The sequence below is a fragment of the Chamaea fasciata genome, unplaced genomic scaffold, assembly GCF_029207755.1.
Source record: "Chamaea fasciata isolate MVZ Bird 193981 ecotype frontalis unplaced genomic scaffold, bChaFas1.0.hap1 SCAF_6, whole genome shotgun sequence".
Lineage (NCBI taxonomy): Eukaryota > Metazoa > Chordata > Aves > Passeriformes > Sylviidae > Chamaea > Chamaea fasciata.
This window is the reverse complement of record NW_027094091.1, coordinates 47175481-47188753: the sequence shown is the minus strand read 5'-3', so window position 1 is coordinate 47188753 and position 13273 is coordinate 47175481. Positions and strand designations below refer to the sequence as shown.

General features: G+C 37.8%; 1 protein-coding gene across 2 annotated transcripts in view; it reads right to left on the bottom strand.

Annotated features, from left to right (window-relative positions):
* Nucleotides 1-13273, bottom strand: part of PAPSS1 (3'-phosphoadenosine 5'-phosphosulfate synthase 1) — a 40672-nt gene that overhangs the window by 21855 nt on the left and 5544 nt on the right. For both annotated transcript variants that reach the window (XM_066186265.1, XM_066186266.1), the window contains exons 2-5: nt 11033-11147; nt 7858-8093; nt 6340-6478; nt 4141-4259 (exon numbers count right to left, since the gene is read on the bottom strand). In XM_066186265.1, coding sequence (XP_066042362.1) covers nt 4141-4259; nt 6340-6478; nt 7858-8093; nt 11033-11147 — 609 coding nt within the window. The remainder of the gene's footprint in view (nt 1-4140; nt 4260-6339; nt 6479-7857; nt 8094-11032; nt 11148-13273) is intronic.

Sequence of the window (13273 nt, the reverse complement as noted above, 5' to 3'; positions counted from 1 at the left end):
TGCAATGAACCAAAATCTAGCTCTATAACCAACATATCAATTTTTTAATTTGAAGAGTGTTCTTCCGTGTAGATTAAACAAGATATTCTCACTCCACAACACTCAGAACTCAAGACCTTAAACTTGTTAGAAGAGATCAACACAAAGATAAAATCATAATTAAAAAAAGAGAGAGGGTCACCATGATGAAACTGTAGAGTCTCCTCCAACAAATGATGGTGTTACACGTCAAACCCCAGTCAAATGCTTCAGTGATGTTCAGTAGCAAAAAATCAATGAAAAGAGGCTGACTGTTCTTTTTAAAACATATTTTTCACTGTTTGATAAACTTCTTAATGTAATGCTTTACTTCTGGAGGAAAAAAGCTCACCCTTGGAGCAGAGTATATACAGACCCATAACAACAATAATTAAATTATCTTTACTTTTCCAGTATATGCAGGCCAGATTAAATATGTATGCTTGTAGAAAACACAAAGTTAGCTCAGGAATTATAATGCATTTATCAGATCTTAGGCACTACCTCCATGGAAAGTAAAACAAAGGCAGTAGAATGCTGACAAGTAAGAGATAAAATGACTACAGGAGTAACAAGATGTGATGAGTCTCACTGGCTGTTGCATAATTCATATCCTCAAAGACACATCAAAAGAAGACAAATTAAACTAGCACTTAGAAATGGTGTTTTATAAGGAAAAGCCTGGTCTGTTACATATCAGATATTATTTTGGAAGCAGATTTATTACATTTTAAGTTAGGCAAAATCAGCCATTTGTTTTCTGTGCCTGAGCAGCAGCATTACAGCCCAGGAAAGCTGCAGCAAACTCCTGTCACAACAACAAGCCCAGAATCAAATGAAGGTATTGCCTCCTGTAAGCAACACTATAATGATGGAGTGCACATTATGCTGCTTCACAGATTTCCCTCTGGACCCTGGCTCATTACCAGGCTAGGATGTCCTAATTTTACAAACCAGAAATAGCCTAAAATAAATGTGCCTATTAAGAAGATCTCTTAAAGTATTATCCTGGTTTTAGTGTCCCACTAACAGGCAAAACAAAGGTTTCACAATGCAGTTTCTGTCAACAACCTACTTCATTATACAAATGTAAACATCTTGAAGACAGTTCTAGCAACTGAGTCTGACATTTAGAGAACTTGTAGGATTAGCAAACCTACTCCCTTGCACACATGAAAGTGTAACTTAAAACATCAACTTAGATTAAAGAAAACAACAACAAAACAAGAAAACCAGCAGCAAAAGCAATCCATGCATCTTTAAACTGTATGAATTTTAGGAATTAGGAAAATGCTAGGCTAGCAAGCCATCTAGTGACCATTCTAAGGCATCAGTTTTACTGAAAGCTTAATTCTACCAAAGGACAAGTTACAGAATATTCCTCAATATTTCTTATTGCTCAATGCATGCATTCATATAAAAAAGAAAAAAAAAACCAAACCAAACCAAAAACAAAACCACCTAGATTTGTTATGGAAATGTGCCTGCTCACACAGGGGTGGTGGGTTCTTTGCTGATGCAGATTGTCTCTAGAGATCATCTAGTCCAAAACTGGTGCTACTACAGCAGGCTGCTGAGGACCTTGGCCAGTCAAGCACTTAATATCTCTAAGAACAGAGCACACACAAACACTCAAAGCAACTTGTTCTAATAACTGACCATCTTTATAGCAAAAGGTTTCTTTCCCCTATGTCTAATTTTAATCTCCCATATTTCACGTCATGCGTGCTGCCCCTCATCCTACCCTTGTACACCTCTAAGACAAGTCTTCATCAGTCTTCCCTATACTCTCCCACCTGGACGATAGAAACTGCAACAAGAATTCCTTTAGTCTTCTCTTCTCCAGGCTGACCAAATCCACTTCCCCTCAGCCTCTCCTCATGCCGTGACATACTCCAGCCTCTGATCATTTTGGTGACATTCTGCTCAGCCCACAGAAGCACATCAATGTCTGTTTCCTTATGGGTGAAGGAGAAGGGCACAAACCTGGACAAAATATCCAGACAAGGTCTTACAAGTGCCATATAAAATTGCAAAATTGCTTCTCTCAAGCTCCTGGCTATGCTCTTGTTATTTACAGTAGAGCACACAGGTAGCCTTCTCTGCAGAACAAGCACATGTTTTCATAATGCTGACAAATGTTTTTAAAATGCTGAACAATTTATTTCATAAAATTATAGAAGCACAGAGTGGTTGGGGTTGGTAGGGACCTTAAGGATCGTCTAGTTCCAACCCCCCCTGCCCCTGTCCCCTGCAGGACACTTCCCATTAGACCAGGTTGCTCAAAACGCCATCCAACCTGGCCTTCAACACCTCCAGGGATGGGGCATCCACAGCTTCTCTGGGCAACCTGTTCCAGTATCTCACCAGACTCACAGAAATTAATTTCTTCCTGGTATTTAATCTAAACTACCTTCTGTCAGTTTAAAGCCTTGTCCTCTCCCTAAATACCCTTATAAGAAGTCCTCCTTCAGCCTTCTTATAAGGTTTCTTGTTCAAACTAAAGGAAATCAACAGAAATTAAATTCTCAAGATAGCACTGCATTAATACAGTCTAAAAACAAGACATGCCTGTTTAGCCTTGCCTTGATTTCATTGTCTCTCACTGAGCTAAGCAACCACTAAGATATCTTGCCATTCATTATACTGTTATCTTCAAAGAAACAGAAAAAAAAAAGTGCTAGATGTGCCTTAAACAAAGCTGACTGGGCTAGGAGCCAGCAGTTAGCACTGGGTACCAATGCAAGCCTTCAGGGATCGTTATCTTGGCACATGTGACATGGGCCTCCACAACTATGAATTGTTCTGAGCAAGAGGCACAGGGCCCCCACAGACAGGAACTGCTACCTCTCACAGGTAGGACTCCTACACAGCTCTCCTATTTTCTTCCAAAAAAAAATATTCAGATGGGGATTTGGGCAAAAATCTAGAATTCTCTCACAGGTTTTTTTTCCCTGTATTATCTCCTGAGCAACCCTGAGGAAGCAGTCATCCATGAGGAGTTTTCTTGAAAATTTCAGTACAAGAGATTAAATCTCTCCAGAGCTGTACTTACACAGAGGGTTAAAATTAACTCTTGCTGGCTACCTGATGAGGTCTTTTGCTTGTATCAACTTCAACACTTGGTGGAGTTTTACTCAAACTACTCTCTATACCCTAAATTTCCAGAACATCCATCTCACATAAAAGAGCATGAGTTATTGTCTGCAAGAATATCTCAACTGAAAAGAAAAAAATAGTCTGGAACGTCATTCACTACCCACTGACTGTAGATAAGAACGTAAGAAAACATATTTCCTCTGCAAGAGGATTAGCAAATTCTGGGGGTATGATTTCAAGAGGATGAAGCTATCTCTTCACTGCCTTCACTTTCAGTGTTGCATTTGAGGTTTTTTTGTCTTGTTTTGTTTTTCATGTGGGATTTGTTGGGGGTGAGGTTTTTTAGGTTGGGTAATGAGCCAAATCCACTTATCAGGCAACAGGAGAAGGCCCAGAGACTTCAAAAGGGATGGTGTAGATTGCAGGCATGAACAAGGAAAGAGATCTATCTTTTCAGAAGCTATGAACCATAAACTCAACTCAACCATGCCAAGAAGATCAGCTTTCTGAGGTGGTCATTACACAGAAGGAGCACTTTTACTAGTACAAGAAAAACAGTGGAAACAAGGGAAAGCAGACACAAGCACAGAAGCCCCTACTTAAGTGAGATCAAATCACTGTGTAAGTGCACCCCTATCTCTCCACATCTGCAGTATGTATTAATTTGTACACTATAGAGACAATGTAAAAAATCAGACTCTTTAAAATTGGTTGCTAGCATTTTTAAGTCGGCATTCACCGTTGGTTCCGTAACAACTGAGACAGCCTCCTTTGCCTTCCAGTTATTGATATAAATTAATTTTCCACATGTCCAAATCTTATTTCACTTGGAGATCAATGCTGTGCAATGTTTAGGTTTAAAAAGGAAACACATAATAGGACAAGTTTAAAAGTTTGAATTGAACCATGCATAAGCCTTAATGTCTCAGAAACTATCTTTGTTTTTCCCAGCACTTACATTCAGATTGCAGATACAAATGCTTGGGAAAAAAGTATCTAAGATATGTCTCCATTTCTGCTCACCCTTTCTTGAAGAAGTTCCACAACTTGTTGTATACAATCATTCACATCACAGGAATCAGTTTTCAGCACAAGCTCTGGGGCTTCTGGTTTTTCATACTCAGAGTCAATCCCAGTAAAACCTACAGAACATAAAACAAAAATATTAGGTGACTTCTTCCAAAAGATGACTTCATTTTAATGCTGTTCACAGACAGTTTTCTACATATAAATGAACACAACAGGCAACAACATGGAGTTTTAGCTTCCTTAACACAGGAATTCGTAGGGAAATCAGCAGTTTTTTTCTTCATCAAACTCTATCTGACAGCATCAAACTTCAACATTCTGCAGTATATACATAGCACTTTTTGTTGGTGAAGCTATTTGATTTTTACTGTGAATAAAGAAAAGAGCACTGGCAGAAGAAGTGTGCACATCAACCCAGAGTTAGTCATGCATCCACTGTCCTTCATTATCAGCTGATTGTTGCTCTTAAAAAAATAAATAAAAGATTAAAAAATACTACGAACATCCAGTATATATGTAAATTTACACTCATACCACCAAGCAGTACTCTCAAGTAAGAAATTTCAACACCTTTTACATTAGTTTAGCTAATATACTCATCTCAAGATAGCTGCTAATGTAAGATTGATGACTGTGTTTATTATAATAGCTGTCCAGACTGTACAAGCTACCAGTGACACTTTTCTGGCCTACTTAGCTTGCAATTTGCTTTGAAATTGTGGAGATTCTAAACACCCATGCATAAACAATGAGGAAAATCAAGCCCAAAGGCAAAGAGTACAAGCACTACAAGTCAGATCTGCATCAGGAATCTCAGCTGGGCTTTAGCAACTCTACATCTGCATCCTCCAGAAGTGCAAATGCAAACAATAGAACTCCAGTTTTTCACTTTGGATTTAAATACCCTCAAAATTAGTAGTTTAGTTCCTCATCTAAGAAAAATATTAATTACTGCAGTACCCCATGTGATAAAGAAAGGCTGGTACCTTTTTCAAAACCTCTATACTTTAGAAGGATCTGATTACTGGAGGACTAGGAACAGGAGGCAAGAAAAGTGTCTCATTACCATTTCCAAAGAAAAAGAAGATTAACAGTTGCCAACATTCCTTGTGAACTGGCAAGTTCATTTAATTTTCATCCTTCATATATCAGAGAGGTCATAAGATACAGCCACTGCTACACCCACTTGTATCTTGCTCAAGCACTGTTTACTTCACTACCACTTCTTCAGTAACACTATTCCATTATGGGGCTTGTAAAATTAAGGAAATATTAGGGATGTTCACAAAATAGGCACAAATAAGGATTCTGCACAGAACTCTATCTTTGTATCATGTCAGCTCAAGCTGTCTTGCTTTGATTTTGAACAAATCTTAGTTCAGCTTTATTTATTCCTGTTGTTTGCACAAAATATTCTGTAGTACTAGAAGCATCAAGCAAACACTCATACAGAATGTCTTAGATTTCTTGAATTTTATATCACTCCTAATTAAAGTGAATTCATACAGCATCTGCAAACTCCACCCCCAAAAGTGATTACTTAAAAAAAGGCTTTGGTACTAAATACAGAGCTATCTATAATCAGCCTCTGCAAACTATAATGCAACACAGAGCAAAGCAGCACTTGAAACAATACTTGCAATGAATGACTGCATAGCTAAGCTTTTTCTATTGCAAGTTATACTTAAATCTTGACCTGAGGCTGGGAACAGGAAATAATATTCATGGGCACTAGAGTATTAAACAGATTTAAAAGTTAGTATCTTCAGAAGTATTCTTAATGATCTTTACAGGTAGACAGTGGCCATGTTTTACTTTTGGAAGAAACTAGCAAGTTTTATTAATGCAGTTCTTAAAAGACTTCAGAAAGAATCAGGCCCTTTTTAACTGGTCAATGGACACACAAAGGAGACAGACTAATCCTCAATCTTTATGTGGTTTCTATTGCAACCTTTAACTTGCTCAAGGCTTTTTCTGTATGTGGTTTGCCACTTTTACCCTTTTACTGTCCCACACACTTAACTAGTCAGTTCCGTGAGTTAGAAGTCAATTCCAGTTTTCTCCTCAGTCCTGTTCTGAATCCATGCTCTTTTTAAGGGTAATACACTCAGACTTGAGCACATCCACTTACATGGAGTGAATTACACCCATGTTTCACTTATGCAGAAAGGGTACGATTACATCTAGGTTCACCTTTAATTTCTCCAGCTCTGGCTTTCTTATAGAGTCCTTTAACATCTCTCTGCTCACAGACATGCAATGGAGCATCCACAAATACTTCAAAAAAAGGCAAACTTGCCCCTTCATGAATTCGTCTGGCGTTATTACGATCCTGAAAGAAAACAAAAGAAAAATCTTAAAAGGTTGCCCCACATATTTTTACTGGGTTTTGCCTGTGAAGTTCATTTTAAAGAAGCTGACAGCACAATAACAAGCTTTCAAAGTTTGAAAAAAGAAATGTTATTTGATTAACTGATGCCCTGCAAGCTATATCACTTTGGCTACAGTGCATCACATGGTAAAAGCTGATATGAAGATGTGAGATATTTTACATTAAACTTGATTTATAAGATACACAACCAAACCCAGCCAACAGAATGCAGGGTTTTCTATAACTATACATACAGGTCTGAGGAATTACATCTGCCTAGCTGAGTACAGCTAGGAGGTAGTGTTACCTGCTGCTTTTGATAGAATCACCCCTCTTCTCCCAAGCACCAGTTTTCCCTAAATTCTTTAATCTGACAAGACTTGTGTAGTCAAAATATTGTGTTCCTTGCATTGTTTTATTTTATTGTACTATTTTTATGGCTTGCCAAGCATTGGAACAACATTGGTGACTTTCACTGAGAGAACAAAAAAAAGAGCCTTCCAAAATCCACTAAAATCTTCTCTTACTAAATATTGTTTATTTTATTAGTTATTTTTCTCATATCTAGAGACTTCTGTTATACTGTAGGGTTTGAGTTCGCCAAATTATTATCAGAAGAAGTGTTTGCACCACTCTAACCAAAGAAATAACACACTCTTGTGCTGTGAAGCACCTAAGCTTAAGGTCCCTGGGTCATTCTTCAAGATACTTGGGTGTTCACACATCCTTTTTGTCTCTCCCCACCAGGTTCTTATGTACAATGAAAACAGGCTTCCCACAACAATGTGAACATGGATTTACATTAATTTTCAGTATTATATAACATCATGTTGTATACACAACATGAAATAAAGTAAAAAGAACCTACAGGCAATGAAAAGACTTTTCCCTTAAGTCACTTGGTAAAAATAAAGCTCTCACCATTCGTTCACTAAAGGAAGAATTGCTTTTAAAAGCAATTTACCTGAGTCTTCAGGTTGAGTGTACACCTAGTTATCATATTTATAAAATATTGGAATCTACATGGATCAAACAAGATATTGCAATTTTAAGAATCTTTCTTGGATCATCATTTGAGCTTGTTTGTATTATTAGAGTAATAATTCTGTCTAATGGACTGAAGGATAGTTCCAGTTATAGAACTAATATAAACATTTTATATTTAAAGTTAATATTTCTGTTTTGAGTAATCACCACCATATAGCAAAAACGTCACCAAAAAAACCCCAAGTATTTGATTCTGGCTGAGTTCAGAAATGGATTTCTGTAAATAGGGTTCTGAATGATATTTTGCAATTTGCATTTTCCCTACACTTCATCAAGATGTTTTTCACGCTTACCTGAGCATAAGGAGAGATGAAACTAGTAATGCACACCAAACCAGCATCTGCAAACAATTTAGCAACTTCAGCAATACGACGCACATTTTCTTCTCTGTCTTCTGGTGTGAAACCCAGATTCTTATTAAGGCCTTGGCGAATATTGTCACCATCCAATGTGTAGCATGGAATACCATGGCATACTAAATACTCTTCCAGTGCCATGCTCACTGTAGTCTTCCCAGCACCAGACAGACCTAAAATATTCAATAATAATATAAATATCTAAGCATAGGAACAAGTTAAGGTAAGTTGCAGTACATGCGTATTATGCAAATCCCAAAGTGGCAGGCATCAGCAGCAATGCCTTCTGGATAAGCCTACCTGGAATATAAGCTAGGTGGCTTTTACACAGACAATAGGTAAAGAGAGAGTGAAGTAAAAGCGAAGCGTGCAATTTGAAGCAGGTAAGAGTTTAGCCTTGAGCTCTGCTGCTGCTGCTACTTACAGAGATTTCTTTCCCCAGTAGTGCTGGCAATTACTACTAGCTGAGCAAACTTAAATTCAGAAACCAAACACAGTTAAGATATTATATGTATATGAGAAGGGGAAGATCTCATACTGAAGTGAATTTCAGTCAGCAAAAGAAATGGGATCAGGCCAAACTCGCACACTGCTCTTACTCCTTGCAGAATAACAGCACTGAATTAGACCCCACTGACTCACTCAAGACTCACACACAGCAGTGATGCTCCACTAACTGGCATGTGTTAGCAGTAAGAAAATAAAACTATACTATCAAACTCTGGTCTAATTTAGAATCTTTGGCAACAAACCTATGCTGGGCCTAAAAAGTCCACTGACCACTTTCATTTAGAAATTTATTTAAATAATTTTTCCAGACTAGATTTCAGTTTATCTGCAGCACATGCTTCTGCTTATACCAAGAAGTCAATTCATAAATGGAACACAAACTTGTAAGATGACATTTACCCTTTGAGTGATGGGGAAAAAAAAAAGGTAATGATAGTGCTGAAAAGTAGCACTACTGGCTGAAGAAAAATGTTTTTATTACTGGTGATTAAGATTTATTCTGACTTTCAGAGAATGCAGGAAAACAAAAGAAATCACACAAAACAGCAGCTTGGTGTTACTTCCAAGACATCCATGGCAAAGTATAAGCAACCATGCCAAGAAGTGTGTCCTAAAAAATCATGAAGTTCAAAGGAAACCTTGAAAGCTTGGGGTGTAACCTAAAGAAAAGGAGCCATTGCATTGCTTCCTCTGGTGCCCATTAGCCAACTCAGTGTTGAGTTGGGCTAGAGGTACAGTGTGTGCAAGGCAACAGAACGAACACAAGGCAGGAAACAGAACAGTCTTCTTTAGGCAGCAATTAAGTACACCCTTATCACAGAAAATGGGCACAACAGTCCAAATGAAGATTCCAGCAAATTCATCATTTACTTCTCACAGATGCAGTCTTCGACTTGCCATTTTTGTCCCCACATCTAGCCTGCTATTCACTCGAACGCTCTATCTTTTCACACATCATTTAGTCTCCAACATGTAATGAATTGCAAAAGTTAAGGTTATACATTAATGAATTTTAAAACATTCTTCAAGCTGACAAGGCTTTAAAATAACTTACACTCTAAAAATTGCATAAAATTTTACACATGAAAGCAATGTTTTTCTATGTTCTCACTAAATTCCTCAGTTTTCTTTACTAGGACCCTCTGACTCAACATTCATTAAAAAGGACCTCTCATGAAAAGCAATCCCTGAAGGATCTTTCTGTACACTCTCACTCCATGAGTGCTGACAAAGTGAGATAATCTTGGAGTATACCAACATTCCAACTTTTATTCTAATACCTATCAGAATTTGAAACTCATGTTTGCACAGTTCTAGAATGGTTAACATTGCTTACTTCAATGCCTACAGTCATTTTCACCCTTTCACATTACTGCTCAAACATCTTCAATAACCTGGCTTCCCACACACATTCTTGCTATCTTACCATCATCCTCCTTTCTGAAAAAAAAAAGGAAATTGGGCATTAAGATTATATCTGTCTAAAAAGAACATTGACTGGAAATGTTGCCATGTAGATAACTAAGAAAACATTTTTATCGTGACCTTTTTCAAAATTAGATTAATGAATTACCAGAAGAAACAGAAAGGCAACCCACCAGATTATTCAAGCACTGAGAGAGAGGCTGGAGCTGTGTGATGGAAACAGGGAGAGAAAGCGCTCCATTCTTTTCCCAACAAAATACATGACAGCAAGCCACTGTACCAAATCTGCTTGGAATGGCTCTCAGCAGTTGTTATCAACAATTGCTTTACATTTCACACACGTTTACTAACACTAGTGGAAATCAGTTTCACTTAATGTGAATGTAGTAAGTTTCTCTAATACTTTGTGAGGATCTTTCATGTTGCAATACAACAGTGTTCTAAATGGTTTACAAGCCAATTAAATTACAAATTTTGCTTTTTTCTTAATCACCAGTTTTAACTAAAAAAAAAATAACTTTACAGGAAATATTTTAAAGCTTCCAAAAATTTTGAAAGACAGAACAAAAAATTTCCCTCGCTGCTACAAAACAAAAAATGTCTTCCAGAATATATTTACCCCTTCTATTTACAAAAAAAAAAAAAAAAACCCACAGAGCTGACTTTAAAAATAACTGCCAGTATGCATTGCCTAAACATGCAATTGCTGTCCAACGGTACAGGTTTATGTTGAAATGTTATTTCAAACCAAGGAGATAAGAACAATCCAAAGAGAAGAGGCTTTTACAGAAAAGATCCAGAATACAGACCCTTACCTAAAAAAAAGTTGCATTTCATTTATAAATAGATAAAATGGACAATAAAAATAGACAGAATTGGTTAAAACAAAAAGAAAGGAAAGAAAAGAAAAAAGCAACACACACAAAAAACCCCAGAATTAAGTAGCAGACAGTACCAAAAAAAACAAACCTCCCAGAGCACTGAACAAAATACACTCTCAAGTTACTATTTGTCCCAAAGCAATTTCCTGCTAGTCTATCTAAAAAAAGTAATAAAATTGCATCATAGTCCTAGATTTCACAAACATTCAACTTCGCATGCAAGAAAGAGCTACAGCAAAGTAGCTTTTCAAAGGAGTAACTAAAGCAAAAGGATCCTCAGAAATCCATGGCTGTACCTGTTAACCAGACTGTGCATCCACGAAAACCACTTCTTGTTCCTACCACTTGGCCTCTCTTATTCCTGCTGACATGATGAGCTTGGTAGGTAACATTGGTTGCCCTTTGCATTCCCTGTAAAAGAAGTCAATTAAGTCTTTGATAAAGGGTGAGTTGGCAAAGCAAACAAATTCATCCACAGGCACAAAGAAAGACTTGGAGACAGAAAAATGGAAGTAAAACCAACACCCATTCCATCAGCTCCAGCATGAATCAAAGGCAGCACAGGAAATTAGAATAATCAGCCATAGACAACCACACCCTTTTTGCCACTTCAGTGAAGCTTGGGACTGACAGGTTAATCAACTACTGCTTCCAAATAAAACTTGCTTAAGAAAAATCAACTATAAAAAAGACAGATGAACTGCTAAAGCTGCATGACTTGACTTCTATTCAAGTAATTTTAGGGATCTGCTTGGTAGAGAACCATGGGATAAAGACCTGAATGGAACAGGGGCCCAAGAAAACTGGTTAATATTCAAGGACTACCTCCTCCAAGCCCAGGAGTGATGCATTTCAACAAAAAGGAAGTCAGGCAAAAACAACCAGCAAACCTGCATGGACGAACAAAGAACTCCCAGACAAACTCAAACACAAAAAGGAATCCTACAGAGGGTGGAAGACTTAGGAAAATGTGGGCTCTCTCTGGATGGAAAAGGGAGATGTGGTTACCCGACACATGGAAAAGGCTGAGGCAGTCAACAACTTTTTTTACATCAATCTTGAATAACAAGTGCTCAAGTCACACCACCCAAGTCATGAAAGGCAAATGGAGGGACTGGAAGAATGAAGAACCATTGCCCAAGGTAGGAGAAGACCAAATTCAAGGCCATCTATGGAGCCTGAAGGTGCACAAGTCCATGGGACCTGATGAGATGCATCCGCAGCTCCTGAGCGAACTGGCGGAGGATGTGGCTAAGCCACAATCCATCATATTTGAGAAGCCACAGCAGTCTGGTGATGTTGGAAAAGGAGGAACATAAGCCTGTTTTCAAAAAGGAAAGTAAGGAAGACCTGGGCAACTACAAACCCACCAGACTCACTTCTCTGCCCATCAAGATCATGGAGCAGAAGCTCCTGGAAACAACACTAAGACACACAGAAAACAACGAGATGATTTGTGACAGCCAACTTGGCTTCACTAAGCACTAGTCACATTGACTTGGCACTAATCATGCTAGTCAAATTTGGTGGCACTGGTTCTTTGGCTCATTTTTAACTCCTAAGAGGCCTTTTCATTGCAAACTATGCACATTCTCTACCACATTTCTGTTAAGCAAGTGCCTTTACGTACGGTATCATCAGTCTCTAGAGAAGAGATAGTTATCATAGATTCTAAATGTTTAAAGAAAGCATTATTTCAAGGAACTTTTTAAAGAATTTATTTTAAAAGATGGGGTTTTTCATATAATTTTAATTAAAAAAAGCTGGTTACCGAGTTTCTTAAAACTATTCATCATAATAACCTGCTCTACAAATACATTCAGACGACCCTGCTGTCAAACACATTTCACAATCTAAAGTGAGAGAGCCCACAGGAAGATCAGGCTTGGCATTATCTCAAACTTTAATGGTATTTGGCTATATAAACTTTGTTTGTGAAGGATCAAGACCTTAGATTGTCAGACCAGGCATGAACAATCAAACAAAAAGGAAGACTTTAAAAAAAGAGGGGAGGAGGGTAGGGGATGAGAGGGATTAGTGGTATCTGTAATGCTGCTTTAGCTTCCCTTGCTTGCAAATGTATTGCACTATCTTCTCTTTCATCATTGTATCAGTGCCAGGAGAAAAAGAAAACATGCAGTATATATAATATGAAAGAAAGTAGGGACTATATTCCTCTACAGATCACTAGCAGAGATCTGTTCAAAGTTTCAGACAGAGACACCACAAAGCAGAATTAACAAAAATACGGTATCTAGTCATGGCTTCAAGGACTGCAGCTACATCATTCTTCTACTCAGAGGTTTATGTACAACTCATTTGGAAATCATGAAGTTATGTGATTGTATGTCCCCGCCTCTATACACAGCTGAGCTCATAGTTAATACAAACAGAAGCTCAAGGTAAGAACCTATGTTCAGGTTTTAAATACAACAATTCCCTTATTCAGTGGTGATAGTCCAGCAACTAAAATGAGATGAACACTGAATATCAACCTGGAAGAAACCACGACCTGCAAACAGGTTATAACCATGCAA